The sequence below is a fragment of the Rhinolophus ferrumequinum genome, chromosome 18 (genome assembly GCF_004115265.2).
Source record: "Rhinolophus ferrumequinum isolate MPI-CBG mRhiFer1 chromosome 18, mRhiFer1_v1.p, whole genome shotgun sequence".
Lineage (NCBI taxonomy): Eukaryota > Metazoa > Chordata > Mammalia > Chiroptera > Rhinolophidae > Rhinolophus > Rhinolophus ferrumequinum.
Window position 1 is genome coordinate 44583165 of NC_046301.1, and position 19249 is coordinate 44602413.

The 19249-nt window shown below is 55.8% G+C and overlaps 1 protein-coding gene across 2 annotated transcripts in view; it reads left to right on the forward strand.

Annotated features, from left to right (window-relative positions):
* The first annotated feature begins 254 nt into the window (after positions 1-254).
* Positions 255-19249, forward strand: part of GFRA2 (GDNF family receptor alpha 2) — an 83922-nt gene continuing 64927 nt past the window's right edge. Inside the window, exons 1-3 of one of the 2 annotated variants that reach the window (XM_033135327.1) lie at positions 255-1018; positions 6159-6473; positions 12276-12359. In XM_033135327.1, coding sequence (XP_032991218.1) covers positions 979-1018; positions 6159-6473; positions 12276-12359 — 439 coding nt within the window. In that variant the 5' untranslated portion in view covers positions 255-978. The remainder of the gene's footprint in view (positions 1019-6158; positions 6474-12275; positions 12360-19249) is intronic. The other variant, XM_033135328.1, reaches the window with a different exon arrangement.

A 19249-nucleotide genomic window follows, 5' to 3' on the forward strand; every position in this document is an offset into this window, starting at 1 on the left:
TTCCCCGGCGACACCGCCGTGCTGCCGCGGCCACCGCTGCAGAGTGTCGCTGCTCCGCCGCGCCCGCGCCCCGCGCCGCCAGTCGCCTGGGAGCCCCAGCGCCGAGCCCCCGGCGGAGGAGAGGGGCGCGGGCGCGAGAGCCGAGAGCCGAAGCGAGGGAGCCGCGAAGGGGGAAGGGGGCGGGCGGAGGGAGGAGCGGGAGCGAGGGAGAGGGGAGGGAGAGAGGCGAGCCAGGGAGAGCTGGGGAGAGCGAGCAAAGAGCGAGAGCCCGGAGAGAAGCGGGAGGGAGAGGGAGGAAGACACTCGCACGCCGAGACTCGGGCACCAGAATTCCATTAGAAAAAAGTGAGCCGGCCAAGGGGTAGCGAAAGAAGGTGTTTTTGAATCTTTCCTTCGTCTTGGAGAGAAAGAAGCGACTCCAGTCTCTCGTCCTCCAAGCTCTCGCTGGATTGTTCCCTGGCGCTTCCCCCATCGGTGGATTGCTTTCTATTTGCGTTTTTTTTTTTTTTTTTGCTGACCCCCACCCTCGCCGATTCTTTCCAGCCCTTCACTGTCCCGTCACCTCTCCTCCCACCTCCTCCAGCCCCTCCAGAGGAGCACAGGGGATCGGACCCACGGGGCCCCGCGCCTCCCGGACCAGCGGAGGGACGCAGACCTCGGGATCGCTGTCGGTGGGAAGCAGACATCCACAGATGTACCTGTGTATTTGATTTTAGTGGGCGAGGGGGCTTCGAGAGGCGCCCACCGCCCTCCTTTCCCCACCCCCTCCAGCCAGCCCCTCCAGCCAGAGGCGAACATCGCAGGACTCAGGATATTTATCGGGTGGACTCGCTGGGATCTCCGCATTGGATTTGGGGCTGATTATCACTGCTTGGGTATTATTACTGTTGTTATTTTTATTTTACCCAAGGGAGAAAGACAAAAAGAAACAAAAACACCAAACAACCAACCACAAAAAACCTGTGGGATTTATTTAACATGATCTTGGCAAACGCCTTCTGCCTCTTCTTCTTTCTAGGTGAGTACCTGCAGGCGACGGGGGCAGCAGGTCGGCTGGAGCCTGGGGTGCCGCGCGGGGCTGCGCGTACGGGCGCCTGCGAGCAGCCGGGGACTTGGGGATGGGGGTGCGGCGAGCGGGGCGCCGGGGAGCGAGCCGGCCCGGGCGCTGCCAGCCGAGCAGGGCCGTGCGCGAGGCTGCGGGCAGAGGGCAGGCGCCGGGGTTGGCTGGTTACACGAGGAGATCTGGAAGGAGACTTAGCACACCCAAGCCATTCCCGCGCGCGCACAGGCGCGCGCGCGCGCACACACACACACACACACACACACACTCGTCATTCACACACAATGATAGCACTCATTTCTCTCAAAATAATGGGCAACTTAAGAAAAAAAAATCCAACTCTTGATCTGGAAGAGAGGAGGGAGGGAAGAGACTCAGTGTCGGGAGAGAAAAATCCTGCCAATGAGAAAAATCCTGCCAATCCCTCCTTTCCCGGCTCCTCAGTGGATCGTGGTGGAGGGCATGGGTGTTTCACCAGTAGCTCCTGGTTGGACATCTCTGTGTGGGGAGGGCTGGCAGCCATCCTCCACCTAGCAATCAACCTCTGGAAAATGCACCCCGTTTCCAACTCCCTGAACCTCTTCCTTCGGCTCTCCTCCCTGGTACACTTTTCAAGTTTCTCCTACTCTTTACCCTCCCCGATGCCCAGGCCCAGCCACACGGTGGGCGGGGGGTGGAGGGTTGTGAGCTGTGTTCACTTCTTTCCCTTTCTTACCTCTGGAGACCGGGGGACCCTGTAGCTGGTGCGAAGAATAAGGAGGGAGGCCAAAGTTTGGGCGATGTAGGAGGGGTAATGAAAAAACTAGATCGGAATTACTGCTGATTCTGTAAGACCCCAAAGGCAGGAAGGAGGGCTGCCTGGTGCCGGGGACCCTGGGCAGTCTCTTTCCCACCCAGAATTCCCAACCCTGGTCCTCTCTTTTATGGTCTATGAAATCTCAGCTGCTTGGGAAGTTGGTAGAGAGGGAGCATTCTGGGAGTGGAGGTGAGGAAAAGAGGGTGTTTGCAAGGCTGTATGCGGACTGAGAGTCCCAGGCAAGGCTGCTTCCAGGAGCAGGTGCTGTCCAGGGAGCTGGGTGACGTGTGTGTGTGTGTGTGTGTGTGTGTGTGTGTGTGTGTGTCTCAAAGGAGCACATATTTGCTTTAGTGTGGGTGCTATTCCTACCACCCTGGCCTGCTGTGTGGCCAGTGGTGAGCCAGGCTGCCTAGCTGGGTCATGAGTAGACCTTGTTCCTCCTGAAGGAGGGGAGAGGGGGAGGCCTGGGGAGGTGGGTGCTGGTCTCAGAAAGATGTGGGTGGTCTAAGTGCCCTCCTGACTAGGACAGGGGATTCCAGTCACTGTTGGTTGGGCCCTGGGCCCTTTATCCACCCCCTCTTCCCCCTCTCTTAGGCATGAGTTCCCCAGGGCGCTTAGCCTTGCTCTAGGGTGTGGTCTCCACTGTTCTGCTGTCCTAAGCCAGAGGCAGCTTCTCAGGTGGGAGGGGCTGAGGGAGGAAGGTGGGTAGGTGTTCTGGGCCCACTGAGATCCTGCAGCCCTTCCCGGCAACCCTCTGCAAGTGGACTCTCAGTCAGAAGGGGCTGCTATAAACCCTGACCTTTTCTCCCACTGGTTTGAAAACCCAGCTTTCTGGGACCAAGTAGAAAATAAAATTATATTTCCTGGAAAGGCAGTCAGCTTGCACGCTGCTGAGCTGCACACACACCCCAGGCCTGCAGGACTGCCGGGCATCAGTGTCTAATGAGGACCCAGAGTGGAGGCGAGCCGGATGGTTCCCTCAGTTATGTCCAGCCCAGACCCTCATGTTGCAGGCAGGCTTTTCCCAGCTGAGAGGGCTGAGGAGTCCACTCTGTTCTTATGGTGCATGTGTAGGGGTGTGTGTGAGAGCGTGTGCTGGTCAGAGATGCTCACCCTGGTGTATGCGACCCTGGGGGCTGAGGGGTGAGAGAAGGGGGTGAGAGCAGTAGAGGAGTGGGGTCAGCAGCCCCTTTGGTCAGAGCCCTTCAGTTCCTGTCCCTTGAGAAGTCCCTTTCCAAAACTAGATGAGTGGTTAACCAAGTGACCACAGGATATTGAAAGGCTCTGGGTTAGGCCAGCCAAGAAGGAAGGGATAGGTTGGCGATAAGGAAACTCCAGCCCTAGGGCCCCTTTCCCAGCAAGAAGCGCACAGTTGGGAGTTGGTTGGCGATTCCATTTGGGGAGAGGTTTTCCTGGACTTGGGTGGGGGGCATAGGGAAGCACGTTCCCAGGAGCAGGGCCGTTAGTGTGCCCCTCTCAAGGTTCTGAGGGTGGTCTGGGGGTGCAGAGGCCTTTCCGGCCCAGCCCTTCTGATCTCCAGTGTTGACATGCCCAGGGAGACACTGAGATGGGGAAAGCTATTTGGGTGGGGTGGGAGGGTCTGGTCAGAGGGCCCACTTTCCACTGGCATCCCAGCTCTTCTGGGGACACTCAGTGCAGGAGGGTGGCTGTAGCTCTGTGTAGTCGCTCAGTCTCCAGTGTCCCTAGAAGCTCTTCCAGGTGTCTTTCTTGATGGATCTGAGTTTTCTCCCAATCTAGAACTTGGAAACATCACCAGGATACATTCTGACCTTCACTTTCTCAGAATTCTTGGCCCTGAGTTGCCATGATTTCTTTCGCTGGCTGGGCTTGAATGCTTCCAGGGGTCATGACATCAACTAGAAGAGTCTGGGACAGGTGGCAGTCAGGCAGTTTGGTGAAAGGATGCACCAGCATCTCCAGCCCCAGTCACATGTGTCAGCTGGCAGGATGGGGGAAGCCCTTGCTTTTGGCTCAGGAGCCGGGATTCTGTGAGGATCGTCTCTAGGGCTCTAGACCCCACCTGTAGGGTAGGCAGGGTAAGTGTTCTTATTGTTCCACCCCCCTGGGCTGATATCCTGATCGGCAAGCCTGCTGAGGGTGCCCCTTTCTCAGTGCACCTCAGGCACAGTCAATATGGGAGGTGAGAAGCCTGCTGGGATGCTGGGATGAGTGAAGTCAGTGGAAAGCCAAAGACTGGGTTGGTCTTAAGGCTCCAGCCGGCTGGCTAGCTGGTTAGGTGGACACAGCAGGTGCAAATGAGGCTGGGTCAGCTCCGCTGCTCCTGGTGGCCCAGGTGCTCCAAGTTCTGCTCAGGGATCTAAGAATTTGCTGAATTCAGGAAATAAAGCTGCTGCCTTGGCTTGGGTGGTGGACAGGGTCTGGGCAGATGTCCCACTGTCCATGCTGGCACTCCATGCTGGTTCCTTCTCTGGTTTCGTCTTAGCCTTTAGCTTTTCCTGTCCTGAGGCAGAGGTATGGTTGGTGGGGGAAGGAAATGTCTGTTGCGCTGGCCCCCGAGGCTTTCTCCAGGCCTACTCTCTGCCCTTCAGTAGGCCTCCTCCCCCGAGGAGCCGATTCCTTTCCCTCCTTGGCTCTTTCCCTCCGGTGCTCTCGGCTCTTTTGGGAGACGAGTTCACAGTGCAGAGCTTTACCTCTAGGTGTCGCTGTCTCCCTGCGGTAGCTCCCCCCGGAGCGCGGAGGCGGGTGAGGGGGGGAGTGAAAAGTGGCCTTTCTGGGTAGACATGGGGGAATTCTGAGGCGGAGACTTCTGGCCTAGGATCATAATATGTTTTGGGGTAGGATGGAGTGGAGGAAGCTTTTCAAATCACTCCTTGGGTCTTGGAAAAGGCAGTCTTGGCTATAGGCTATGGTACGGCCTTTATCTAGGGCAGTATCTGGAGTGAGAGGCTCGGAGAGGACAGGGAGACCGGGAAGATGTCTATGGGAGGGGAAAGCATTTTGGGAGCTTGATTTTGAAAAGATCGAGTGGACCTCTCCCTGCCCTTCACCTCTGAATCTTGTTCCCTGATCTCCCTCCCTCCTGAGGACTGTGGGTTTGGACACTGGGGGTGAACGATGAGAAGGGGGGACCTTCACTTTTGGAGAAGCCAGGTTTCATGTATGAGACCAGCTGAGGAGCGATGCTCTTTCCCTTTTGTAATTGACTTCATATTTGCCTTTTGGAGAGAAGAGAAAAGGGAGAGACAGGGGGCAAGAGGGTTTCAGGGGAGGGTGGGAAGCGAGGAAAGAACGAGAAAAAGAAATAGGAGGCGACGGAGAGAGAGCGATTGAGAGCCGGATAGGGAGAGACAGAGAACAAGATTATTCAAAGAGAAATGGTGATAGAGAACTAGGAAAAGTGAGATAGAGAAACAGGAAAAAGGTGGAGAGAGAGAAAACGGAAAGAAAATGGAGTTGCTCTCAGGCGAACCTACTGGATTTTCCTTGGTGGGGACTGGGGCGGAGATTGTCTGTGGAAGTCCTGGTTTCAGGCGTTGGCTGCTGTGAAGTTGGACTGGGAGGTGTGGCGGGGCTGGGCGGGACTGTGGTACACCTCAGAGCATGGGGTCAGGCTGGTCTCTGGGTCTTCTCTTACAGTCTAGGAACTCAGAATAAATAGGCTAGGGGTTCGAGGAGCCTTTGCAGCCTGTGTGTGACTTGAGTTGTCATCTCCCTTCTTTGGGCCTCAGTTTCCTTAGGGTAAAATCGGGCCCGGACTCTGTGGTGTGTAAGGTCCTAAAGGCTATGAAAGTTAATTACTTTCTGCCCCTTTCACCGTTTAACCAGTGCTTTGGTGGCCCTCTGGCTGGAACTGAAGTTGACAGGAGGCGTAGGAGCTATGAATGTGCTCCCACCTCTGCACACGCCAGCAGGCCCTGCACCCTGAAGTTCTCTGCTGAGGCTGTCACGGTCTTCTCTGGCTTCCTGGCATCTTGGACTGTCTGTGATCTTGCCCGAGCTTCTGGCTTTGTAGAGCTTTGCTTCCAGGTCCAGGGCACATGCTGAGGGGTGTGTGGTTGGAACTGGAAGTGACTCTGATAGAGTCTGGGAAGAATGGCAGCTTGAGTTCTCCTTGGGTTTTGAGGAGGGAAGTTGGTGCCTTGGCACCAGCAGCCCTTCCTGAGACCTGCTCTGTTGGGAAAGGTGGCACTGAGTGGGCCTTGATGTGCTTTGGAGTAAATGGGGGTGAGGTTCCAGAAGGGCCTGACCCCCAGCCCTGCATCTTGGGTGGGAGACTGTGGCGGTCCTCACTCATGCTTGTCTTCCCTCCCCACCACCCAGAGGAGACCCTCCGCTCTTTGGCCAGCCCTTCCTCCCTGCAGGGCCCCGAGCTGCACGGCTGGCGCCCCCCAGTGGATTGTGTCCGGGCCAATGAGCTGTGTGCCGCCGAATCTAACTGCAGCTCCCGCTACCGCACGCTGCGGCAGTGCCTGGCGGGCCGGGACCGCAACACCATGCTGGCCAACAAGGAGTGCCAGGCGGCCCTGGAGGTCCTGCAGGAGAGCCCGCTGTACGACTGCCGCTGCAAGCGGGGTATGAAGAAGGAGCTGCAGTGCCTGCAGATCTACTGGAGCATCCACCTGGGGCTGACGGAGGGTAAGCCTGGCTGGGTGGGGGAGATGGCCAGATGTGTGTGTGTGTGTGTGTGTGTGTGTGTGTGTGTGTGTGTGTGTGTGTGGTGGGGGTGGGGAGCGTTGCGGTTCAGAGGAAGGGCTAGGTGATGGAGTGAACTGGCTAGCTTTCTATTCCTCTCTGCTGGGGGGAAACTAGATCCCCAGGAAGTAGTTACCCAACCTAGGAGGGCAGCTGAGGAAGAGAGAGGGTCAGGTGAACACTGCTGGAGAAAGGAGCAGGGAGCAGGGGTTGTGGGGAGAGGAAGTAAGCTGGGGACAGAAGGACCTATGACTATGTGAAGTGGTCACAGGAGGTGAGGAAGAGTCCCAGGAAGATGGAGAAGTGAGAACAGAAGAGAGAGAAGGGTGGACCTGCAGAGCTGAACGGCCAGCCCGCCAGCCCCTGCCATTCCCATTGCTTACCCACCGAAGTGAGGGCTGGCCCCTTCCCGCTCTTCCAGCTCCCAGGAGGCCTGCTCTTCAGGTGGCTTCCTGATCCCAGGACTGGGCCTAGGCACCTTTTACAGAGCTTGGAGCAGTGTGAGGGCAGCACGTCCATATCATGCGGCAATCCTGTCCCCAAGTCCCAAGGCGGAACCTGTATCACTCCCCACACAAAACCAATTCCCCCGTTTACTTCCCCTGCAGACTGGAGTGTAGAGGATTTGCATATTCTGTAGGAGGGTTGGCCACCTGGGTCAGACGTTCATTTATTAATTCAACAACTGTTTGAGAGTTTACTGTCTGCTAGGCATTGTGGGAACAGTCGTGAACAAGCTGGGGCTGCCTCCGCCTTGCTGGAGTTCATAGTCTGGGGGTGCAGATAAGCTTTCTGTCATTTGGTGGTGAGAGTGCTGTCGGAAGCACTGGAGGCTGTGGTAGCACTGAAGGGCATCTAACCCCTTGTTACAGAACACAGAGAGCCTTCCTGGAAGAGGCAGCCTCCCAGCTGAGACTAAAGAGTGTGGTGCAGTTACATGGTGAAGGGCTATGGGAAGAGTGTGGGAGGTGCAGGGAGGGCTGGGTAAAGGCCTGCATGGGAGAGAGCTGAACTCGCGTACACACCTGCAGGTGACTCTGTACGTGGAGGGAGGACGTGGGGTGGGGTGAGGAGAGGTGGGGTGCCTGGGATCTGGTGGACAGCAGGGCACCCTGGATGGTTGTGAGATCATCCTTGAGCTCTGCTACAGGACGATGCTCGTGTCGTTCCATGAAGAGAGCAGACCGGAGAGACTCGGAGGTGCTGTGTGCCACAGGCCGGGAATCACGGTGGCTGAACAAGGATGTGTCCGGAAAGGAGGAGGATCCAAGAGCTAGGCAGGAGGTGGAACCCGCAGATCTTGGTGAAGGGAGTGAAGAGTCACGGAGGGACCCTGTTTCTGTCTCGGGAGACTGGGTGGGGGGTGGGGCCAGTCACAAGAGCAGCAAAGGTTTTGAGAGGGGGGAGGGCAGGGACATGATGAGTTCATTTGTGGTCATGTGCCTCTCGTTGGCCATGCCCTGCAGACAGCTGGGGATGCAGGGCTGCAGCTCAGGTGACATAATAGAGATGTAGAAGTTGCCATCAGCTTGTAGGTAGGAACCAGGGCCAAGGGAGTGGGTGCAATCACCCTGGGAGGATGGTAGGGACAGAGCCCCCAGAACCCCCAACATTTACAGATGGGTAGGGGAGGAAGGGGGGACTGCAAGGGTGACTGAGGAGGCTCAGAGAGAGGTGGGGGGCAGCAGGAAACCAGGGAGGAGCTCACTTAGAAGGAAGGCGTGGCTCAGCCTCCAGTACTTGAGGTTCAGCAGGAGAGAAGGTGGAAAAGTGTCCCTGATGCCTTGGGTGTGAGCTTCTTAGGTGGCTGGGAGCAGAAGCCTGGCTAGGGAGTGAATGGCAGGTAGTTGGGGAGCTGGGGATGATGAATGTGGACAGCAACTTGTAGAACTTTATGTGTGAAGAGGAGAGAACAAGGGATGACTGTTTTTTTTTTTTAAGATGTGAGAAGGTTGAGCAGTTGAAATTCTAAGGCACTACAGTAGTGATGGAGTTACTGAGGTGAAGGAAAGAGGGGTGCTCTGTGGATAGTGCCTGGGGGAGGGGACGAGGTGGGTTCAGTGGGGGGGTTAGCCTTCGGTCAGAGGAGCAACCCCGCCTCCAGGTGCTGGAAGGAAGGTGGAAATGGACCAGGTGTGGAGGGCAGATAGCGAGGGGTTCCTGACCAGTGGCCAAGGTAGTTCAACTATGCCCTGAATATGGAAATAAGCCATGCATATAATTATTAATAGTGTCACCACCATTCATAGCAGTGATTCCTTATGAATCAGGTGGTCACTCGTCCCATTTCTGGCAACTTCCAGTCCTAGAACTGGAAATGAGTCAAGAGAGGGGCCCACACACTTTGGTCTCCGTGTGTGGAGCTGTCTGCGCCCCAGGCGGACTGTATTGCACAGAAAATGAAGGTCCCTAATTCAGGGAGCTGGGTTGTCTAGTTTCTTGTTTTCTTTCCTGCAGTCTTCTGTTTCAACCCAAGGGAGACTGGGCAGTAAGTTGGGGTGGGTGTCCTATGTGCTGCGGAATGCAGAGGGGAGGGAACAGAACTGCCAGCCAGAAGGGCTGGGTGGGCCACCTGAGAACCTTCCCATTTGATGGGCTCCCTCTGACATCACCGCATCAGAGCACAGAGGACCTTCTGATTATACGGGGACAATGAGGCGCTTGGATGATAGCAAGCATAATATACATTTATGCTGTGGATTGCCCTGTGGTCTTGAAGGCCCTTTCGACCCAGGAATGCCTGGCTGGAGATGGCTCGGTTCTAAATCCTGAGATGGTTTGTTGGCTCAGTGACTCAACAAACATCTGTTAAGCACCTATTGTGTGCTTCAGAAGATAACAGCATGAAGAAGCCATGGTCCCTGTACCAGCCCTCATACAGGTTGGGAGGCCCTTCCCCTGGACCCATTCTAGAAAAGCAGACCCCCAGTTTTTCTCATTCCTCAGAACCCTGCCCCTCCCTGAGTCTTGGGGACCAGAGGTAGCTTCTGCCCAGGGCTGACCAAGGGAAGCCAACAGGCCTTTTAATAGCAGGTAATGTTCCTGTGAGTGACAGGATCTGTCTGAGACTTAGTTATTTATGGCACGGGGGAAATGGTCCACCGAGCACTTCCTCCCTATTCCTTAATAAACCTAATAACCTGGCTTGGGCCTGGGTGGGGTAGGGAGAATCGGGGGAGACCTGTGTGGGTCTGGGCTTTGATTCTTGGCTTCTCCTTGGCCCCTGCTGGTGGGTGAAAGTCCCCTGGAGACTTGGCCCCACACGTCTCCCTCTGCCTGAGGCTGAGGCTGAAGCCAATGGAAAGAGCTGATGCTGGCAGGAATGTGGCCTCTACCGAGCTCCTACATGGTCCCGACTGCAAAGAACCTGGAGTTATTTGGTCCCACCCCCATTTTGATGGGGAAGCTGATGTGCAGGAAGGTGAGGTGGTATGCCAGGGCACACAGCAAGCAAGCACATAGCAAGCTGACTTTTTATCTGGCCCCTTTACCCTGACGTGGGGGAGATCCTGTGGCCTTGGGCCTGTCTTCCCTTTTCATCATCACCACCACCATCACCACCGGTATTTACAAGGTGGGGCTGTTGCTTGCTGTTGGCTGCATGGGGAACTCGAGACCACCTTCTTGCCTTCTCCAAAGGTGACGCTGAAGTTCCGGGCCACTCTGGTCCTTCAGATGTGAAAAGCCAATGCCTCCCACATGTCCTCTCCCAGGTCATGGCCCAGGAACCTGATGTCCTGATTTGGTTTCAGTCTGGCTGCCGGGGATGCCCGAGTGGCCAGGCTTCGGATTTCCCACTGGTGGATTCTGTTGACTTAAATAGGATGGGCCCCTTCCAGCCAGTGCTGTGAGAGGCTGTTTTCCCCCAGAGATCCCCTAGCCAATCATACTGGCTGACCTGTACCTAGGTGCAGACCTGTACCAGATGCAATAAGGAAGGACAGGCCCTGCGCAGGGCCAGCAGTCCAGCTGGGGGAAGACCCGTCCTGTGAAGAGTTAAACCACAGCAGTACTTGTTTAAGAATGTGTGGTTTGAATAACACTTTATATTTGGAGACAGCAGTCATAGTGATTAAGTACTTAGACTCGGTAGCCAACTGCCTGGGTCTGAAGCCTGGCTCTGTCACTTTACACCTGTGTGACTTTGGGCAAGTTACTTAGTGTCTCTGTGCCCCAGTTCCCTATTGGTAAAATAGGGAGACTAAAGATCCCTACCTCATAGAGAAATTAGGATTGAATGAGTTAGTACATCTAAAACACTTTCAATAGGGCTGGCACGTGGAAAACAGTGTAACATCGTTTTTATTATAAAAGTGCTTCCTAAGCACTTATGTTATTTGGCCCCAACGACTAGCGCTGGCTGGTGATCCCACCACAGGGAGTTTCTCCAGGGCTAGTGGGTAGAGAGCATACAGGCCCCATGGGGAAGATTGGAGTCGGGTCTGATGGAAGGAGGAATGTTTGAATCAGGTCGATCGCCAAATGCTAGTTGGGCACCCCCTGTGCCTCCGGCTGTGTGTTGGGTGTCGTAGGGCATAAGGTGCTGTGCTGCTATGAGGTCAAGTGAAGAGTGGGGCCATTTCTCCAGGGGGAGTGTGCTTGCCGTGTTATCTGGGGGTCTATGCCTTTTTCGGGGGGGGGGCCTGTCAATATAGTAGAGAGATGCCTTGCTGTGTGCACTGCTGAAGGCTGGTAAGGCCTCCAGTCCTGGCCTCCGGGTGACCTCAAGGGCCTGGCTGACTGAGCCCCCCACTCCCACAGGCGGATTCCCAGGCCTGCTTCTGGGTGGCAGGCACTTTCCTGCAGGTGGTCCCCGTGGATGCTGCCCATTGGGCTCCCCCAGGCAGGGGCCGCCTGCCGTGGCCCCGGGCCCTGGGTGGGTGGGAGATCGGTGCGTGAGGTGGGTCTTCCGTGTCTCCCCTGCCCCTCCACACACACGCACAGCCTGAGTGATTCTTCATTGATTTCTTCTCACAGTAATGTCTCGAGAGGATAGTTCCTTTCCTGTGAGGTGTTGGCTGAGTGGGCGGGAGTCCAGGGAGGTGGTGGCAAGTCTCTAGGGCAGCCCTGTGTCATTTATCTCCTGTCGCTCCCTTGCTTTTCCTGTCGCCAAGCCTCGGACACACTCAAAGCCCCCAGGAGAAGTCTGAGGAGCCAGCAGGTGGTGGTGAAGACAGGTAGGGAGTGCAGGAGGGGGTCAGGCTGCCAGGAGCCTGGGACCAGGCTTCTGCTCAGCTGACCTTTAGCCCTGTGTGATTCTGGTGTCATGACGGGAAGCAAAGAGGACATTCTGTGCTCTCAAGTGGCCTGAGCAGAGCCAGCCTGGTGTGCTGGGAGAGAATGCCAGTGTGAGGGCGAGGAGACCAGAGTCTAGCTCCAGTGCTGCCATGAGTCGCTGTGCGATCTCAGGCAGGTTGCTTCACCTCTCTGGGCCACCTTTGCACCTTCTCTGGTGAAATGAGGGTGTTGTATTGACGGATCGGAACTGGCCTTCCACAGGCTATCATGGTTCTACCTCCCCCATGCCTTCTTTCCAGAAGCATTTGGAAGTCCTTGGAAGAGGGCTAGTCATGCTGGTAGGTCAGGAGAGAGTGGATTAGGCAGTCTGACCTGCTTTGGGGGACTTTCTACTATTCTAGCTGGAGGAAATAACTCGCCCATGTGACATGTCTAACATTTCATTCATAACTTGCCCACTCACTTTGGGAAGGGGGCACTTGTGCGTGACGCTGTTCTCTCTTCCAGGTGAGGAGTTTTACGAGGCCTCGCCCTATGAGCCGGTGACCTCACGCCTCTCGGACATCTTCAGGCTTGCTTCAATCTTCTCAGGTAAGTGGCTTTGTGCTGGGGCCTCCCTGGTTCTCCTCGGCATGGCAGGTAGAGCCCGGGGCTTGGCTCGGGCATCCTGCAAGCAGCTTTACGTTTCTGAGCCTCATATCCCCATCCGTAAACAAGGCGACATGACACTTACCCCCAAGCTGTCTGTGGCGTAAAGCGTTTATGGGAATTGCTAGCGTTGGCCGGCCACGCAGCAGGTCTTGAATCTGAAACTTGACGTCACTCTCCTATTCTGTCACCGGTTTTTGCCTTCCTGAGTCCTTCTTTCCAGTTCCCCAGCTCCTCCACCGTGGGGCCCTTTTACTTTGGTTGAGTCGCGCAAGCTCTTGGGGCCTCAGTTTCCTCAGCTGTGCAGTGGAGCGAGTGCCTACCTTGTGGATTGTCGTGAGCTCTGAATGAGCGAGTGGTGGTAAAGGGGTCGGCATGCTGCTGCGTGAGCGTTCAGGAAGCGTCATCTGGGTTTGTTGGCATCAGTGTCACTGCCATTCGTGGTGCTCTGGGTTCCCGACGCCCCTGAGGGCTCCACTCCTTGCACCCCACTGAGGGGTTCTCTGAGGGAGAGCTCTGATCCCCGGCCACTCCCATCCTGCCTGCCCGCGGAGTGAGAAGGCTCAGGTGGAGCTCCAGTTTTGCTTGCCACCCATAGTCCACATGTGGGAGCCCAATGAGTATTTTTGGTTCTTCTTCTTGGCCTTGTTCCCTCTGTCGTTTGGGGGACCAGTGGGCAGCCAGCCCCTGCTCGGGCACTGGAGAGGGGCTTCTGATCTTTAGGAGGGCCCTGTAGGGGCTGAGGGTGAGCTCTTCCTGGAGTAATCACTGGTGCCCCAAGGTGGCGGGGTGGGCTTCTTCCCTGGGATCCCTGTGTTTCCAGATGGTTTGGGGCAGGATTTGAAGCCTTCTGACGTTCCATATGCTGTAAACCAGGGTTTCTCCACAGCACCACTATTGACAGTTTGAGCTGGGTGATTTCTGTGGGAGGAGCCATCCATAGGATCGTGCCTCATAGGATGTTTGGCAGCAACCCTGGCCTCTGCCCACGGGTGCCAGTAGCACCCCCTCCCCAAGTTGTGATGACCCAAAATGTCTCCAGACATTGCCTGGGGGCGCAATCACTGCCAGGTGAGAAGTGGTACTCTAAAAGGTGACACAGAAGATTCTCCAGTGAAACCCAAGCCCTTTCAAACGAAGACTTCTTTAAGACAATGCTGCCCACCCTCCCCCCGGCCATTATCCCCCTAAGGAGAAAACTTAATTCTCTCTAACGAGAGAAAGTCTGTCTTAGTTGGCTTGGGCTGCCATAATAAAATGTCAGAGACTGAGTGGCTTATACAACATTAATTTATTATCTCACGTTTTGGAGGCTGGAAGTTCAAGATCAAGGTCCAGCAGAGTTTGGTTTCTGGTGAGAGCTGTCACTCTGACTTGTAGAGTGAGAAGTCTCTCTCCACTTCTCACTGTGTCCACATAGGGCTGAGTGGGACAGGAGACTTGGTGGAGGTGGGGAGGAGAAGCGGGGGAGAGAGAGACAGAGAGAGAGACTGAGAAAGTGATCTGTTCCTCTTCTTATGAGGCCACAGCCCTATTGGATCAGGGCCCCACCCTTACGGCCTCATTTAAGTTTACCTCCCAAAAGCCCTCTCTCCAAATACTGTCACATACAAATAACTCTGCGGCGCACAATTCAGCCCCTAGCAAATGCCAAGGAATACAATTTTCTCAGGCAAGATTGAGTTTTGGAGGGCCACAAAGCATTGTCATATCTACTTTGTGCTGAATCCAATTTTGTTCCCTTGGGGGTGACACCCTCCTCTCCTGTTGAGAATGCATGTCTAATGGATTGAGATGAGATGACACACATACACCTGGTGGGAGAAATCCTGGACCCTCAGGAGAAAGGAGGCACTGGTTAAAGGGGGACCATTTGGACATGCCCTTGGGCCTTGGTGGCGGTGGTGAATGGAATGGAGACTTCAGAGATGCTTTGTGTGTTGGGCCCCCTGGCCTGGGCTCTCACCGTCATAGGCCCTCGGTGGGATAATAGCAGAGGTGTTATTTTTGGATGGAAACTCGCCTTGGACCCCTGCTTTGAGACAGTGCCCAGGGGCACAGATGCAGGTGGAAGAGATGGTGGACCTGTGGATGCGATGGTGGGGATGACTTCGTGGCTCCGATGACCCATTTCCCACCCTACCAGTGGCTCAGGTACCACTTGAGTACTGCTGCATAGGCGGGAGCCATTGGGTTTCCCTCCAGTGAAGAAATACCTTTAACTTGCTCCCTGAAGGTTGCAGGTCAGAGGTCCTCGTCTTAGCCAGGCCTGTGCTGCTTCCCAGACTCACATTAAGTGTCTCCTTAGCAGAAAATCTTTACGGAATGGACTTGACACCCTGTGGGACAAGAACCTTGATAAGACAAATGAGGAAATGACTGTCTGCCGCTCACTGAATCAACTTCCTTGACCTGCTGCCCAGATATAATTGGGCGCACACAACCCTGGGTCCCTGTGTCTGGAGACCGCTCCCCACAGTGAGGGCAAGGCTTTGGGGTCTGTGACGGATTCCTCCTCCTTGCTCCTGGTAACACGCCCTAGAATTCGTGTGTGGGCGGCTCTGTCTGGGGAAACTTGGGTGCATAGCTGGGTGGGGTTTGCTACCAAGAAACCAAGCGGGCCGTGGTGGGCTCAGCAGAGAGAAGGCTGCATGGGGAGCTGGGAGGCCCGGATTCCAGTGCCTTCTCTGCCACAAATCAGCCGAGAGGCTTGGGCAGGTCACTACCTGCTCCAGGCTTTACATTTCCTTTCTGAAGAAGGAACACATGGGTGTACAGCAGGACTCCTCAACCTTTTCCCATCAGGCTGTCCAGACAGCATCATTGTGCTTTAGTATACTAGGGTGAGCAGAGCAGCTTGGAGCGCAGGTGATCTCAGGCCCTCGCTTGGCTGCCCTGTGGGCCAAGGGGTCAGTACTGGGCATGTGTGTTACTGCCTGTAGCTTGCTGGCTGGGGAGGCCTGGCCTGCACCAAAGCCTTGGGTGCATACAAGGCTGCTGCCCTGTAGGGTGGTGTGGAGACATTCTCATTTCCACACACCCATATTTGGCTGTATGCTGCCCCACCCCCACCTCTGTGTGGAACAACGGTGGGGTCGGGGGGTATCTCCAGGAGTCTTGGTGGCCCTCCTCTAGGCCACACTGCCCCCAATTGGGACTATTGTATCTGGGGGCTCAGTTGCTACTTTCTCTTTACCATCTACTGTCTGAGAATTTGGAGCCCTGGTGCAGGGCCCCTGGGAATGTGTGTTCTTCTTTATCTCTGGCCTTCTCTTTCTGCTGGGGTTCTTGGAAAGTCCTACTGGGATTCTGTTGACAAAGAAAGCTGCCAGGATTCCCCCAACACTCCGACGCTGGATACCATGGGGGAAGGGCAAGTCCTCCCCTCCTCTCTGCCCAGTTCAGACACAGGCCCTGGCTCAGTGACTGGTTCTGGGATTCCTGGTGTCCAGTTAGTCCCAAGTCCAAGACCAGGAGGAGAGCAGTCTGGGTGTGCCCTGAACCACGGCGACAGTGATGTTGGAGGCATCCAATGGCCTGCCCCAGCCTTATAGACGGGAAAGGAGACTTCATGGATAAGTGACGTTTGTCCTGTTTGGAGCAATTCAAACTGCCCTTGAAAACACGAAATGGAGTGTTCAGGGCACCAGTCCCACCTGGTACATGGGACGCGTGTGGGCCTTGAGCCATCCAGTTTTGAGTTTGAATCCTGACTCATCCACTTACGGCTGTGTGATTTTGGGCCTCATGGTGGCCTTTTGGAGCTGTGGTGCCCATGTTTGTCAGATGGGAGTGTGATACCTGCCCGTAGGGTTGATAAGGAGAATTCAACGAGAGTAGATATAGGCAGAGTGACAGTGAGTCATCCTCTGTCTACCGAGGGCGTTCAGTCGTGGCAGCGTACCTTCTAGAGGGGGTGCAGGGGAGGAGGAGCTAAAGGTGAGCGTTCTTCCATCTCCAGGTGTCGTGTGAACACTGATTCCCAGCTGGTCCTGTCTGGGGAGGCAGGAGAGGATGGAACGAGGTGGAGAGAAGAGAGAAAAGCTTCTCAGGGAAAAAGAAAGATCGCAGGCGGAGAGACGTTGTGAAGGGATGATGTGGAGAGTGAGGGCAGCAGAAATGCCCCCTCCACCTGGAGGGAGGCCATCAAAGTGAGGATGAAAGGCCCTGGTAGGCGAGGCAGCGGTTTTCCTTACAACCACGGGCCACGCTGAAGGCAGAAGAGACAGGCAGATGTCCTCGGCTGGGCTGTCAGCAGGCACTGCCTTGGCAGTCTTGGTGAGAGGCAGGGCCTCAGGGCCTCTGGCATCCAGTGCAAGTGTTGCCAGATGCCCGGGTAGGAAACATATTTACGCAAACATGTCTTTTCTGCAGCTGGAAGAGAACTTTGAGATCATCTAAGGGAACTTTGAGATCATTTCCTGATAGGAAAAGAAACTGAGGCCCAGAGAGAAGGTACAGACAGAGACCAAGGTTTGAATCCTGGTTCCGCTCCCGCCCAGTGGGTGCCTCACCTCTAAGCCCGTTTCCTCTGGTATAACATGGGGCCGATAGAAACCCCTACCTCCCAGGGTTTTGGAAGGACTGAGTGAGATACAGCAGAGAAGTGCCTGACCTGGTACCTGGTACATTGCACTAAAACATGTAGCTACTAAAACTTCTTGTGGAGTAATTTCTCCAGGTCGAATGGCAGGCCATGGCAGGGCCGGCCTGGAAGCCGGCATTTAGGCAACACACGCCTTTGGTGATGTGAGGCTGCCTCCAACCCATGAGCGTGCTGGGTAGGGGCTGGAGTGGGAGGTGACTGGGTGGTTTTCAGGGGACAGGGGGACCCAGGGCTCCTGCTGAGCTGCTATGGCCTTGGTTGCTCCACTATGACTGGGTAGCGACACACGGAGGCTGGCGAGAGGCTGGGCTTGGGGCCTTTTGTGGGTAGAAGGAAGAAGAGATGGTGGTGTCCACCTTAGTTGGCAAGGAAGCCTCTAGGTGGGCCATCTTGCTTGGATGGAGCCAGGACAGGCCCGAGATGTTCTTGCTGGAGGCTCAGGTGGTCCCCTTTTAGGGGGCTCAGGAGAGGAGGGAACCCTACCTCTGTCAAGAAGCCCTGCAGATGGCCCCTGAGAGGTGAACACCACTCTGCCCCCTTTTGCCATAGCACGTTGTCCTTTAGCATGGCACTCACTGTCATGTGTTGGGGCTCATGTAGGACTGTGGGTGTTGGTCTCTGTGTCAGTGCTGTGCTCCTAATACAGCTCCAGGGAGGGTCCTGGAATAGGGGGTGGAACGTGGATTCTGAGGCCTGCTGGTCCTAGTTTTGAATCCTGGCCTTGATCCACCAGCTAGCTGGGTGACGACAGGTAGGTCACTTGACACCTCTGAACCTCATTTTTACCATCTATAAAATGGAACAGTTCAGGGCGGCCAGATGGCTCAGTGGTTAGAGTGCGAGCTCTGAACAACAGGATTGCCAGTTCGATTCCCACTGGGCCAGTGAACCGTGCCCTCCACAACTAGATTGAAGACAACGAGCTGCCACTGAGTTGCTGGAAGGGCAGCCGGATGGCTCAGTTGCTTAGAGTGCGGGCTCTCAACAACAAGGTTGCTGGTTCAATTCCCACACGGGATGGTGGGCTGCGCCCCCTGCAACTAAGATTGAAAATGGTGAGTGGACTTGGAGCTGAGCTGCACCCTCCACAACTAGATTGAAGGACAGCAACTTGGAGCTGATGGGCCCTGGAGAAACACACTGTTCCCCAATATTCCCCAATAAAAAAAAAAGGAACAGTTTGACCTACCCTGCAAGGATTGGCAATGACGCGTGCACAGCTCCCTAACACAATGCTGGAGCACGGAGCACTGGGATGGTGGCCGCGGGTGGCACTGTCACCGGCTGGAGGGTGTTAGGCCTGCACAAGGAAAGGTGACTAGGAGGTCCAAGCAAGTCTGAGTGAGGTGTCCCGTGTGTGTTATGCATAGCAGTCCCTGAAGCTGAGTGAGGCGGATCCTGGCTGGGTGCTCAGAAGTGCCTCTGGCAGAGGTGGGGCTGGGGCTGTGTCTGGAGGAGCACGTGTTGCTCAGTAAACGTGGAGTGCTCAGTGGTTTCCACGTAGACGCGGCTTTGAAGTGAATAAACCCATGTCCTCACTGTCCAGTGGGGCTAACAGGCACCCCCTTAGACACCCAGTAAGCGGTGTATTGGTGGTGGTGTAGACAGAGTGCTGCCCAGGAGTCCAGGGGAGGCTGCAGCTGGCAGTGTCTGGGGAAATCCGGGAAGTCTTGGGAGAGGAGAGAGTGGATCTGGGAATGACGGCCCTGGCAGCGTCATGGCTCGGAGTCCTGGCCAAGCTCGGGGTGTTGAAGGAACCACTCATCTTCTGAGCCTGGGAGGCTTAGAGGACACTGAATAGAGACCCTTCTGACAGATGGGAGATTGGTCTCTCTGGGGTCTCCTCCCTGACTCCTGCCCAGGACTTTTCCAGGACGAACTCAGGGTTAACTGCTTGGCGAGGGGTCCCAGGTCCCTGGGGAGGGACCGAGCTGCCCTTGGTGGTGGAGGGCTTCAGTCCCCCATGAAGGTTGCCTCAGCGGCTCTAGCGGGCGTGGGAGAGGAATCGGATCTGGCTCAGTTCTGCTGGATGCCTAAGGGGCACTGAGGGTGTGCCTGAGCCTTTGTGCCCCGAACCCCTTCTCCCTTTGGGCTTTATCCATTCCTCTCGTTGGTGGGTGCCTCACGGAGACCCCATTCTGAGGCAGCCCCCGTGAGGAGGTGGTGGGTGTGGGGATGGAGGGCAGGGGAGGAACTGAAGGAACAAGCAAGCTCTGTCCCTGCCCCC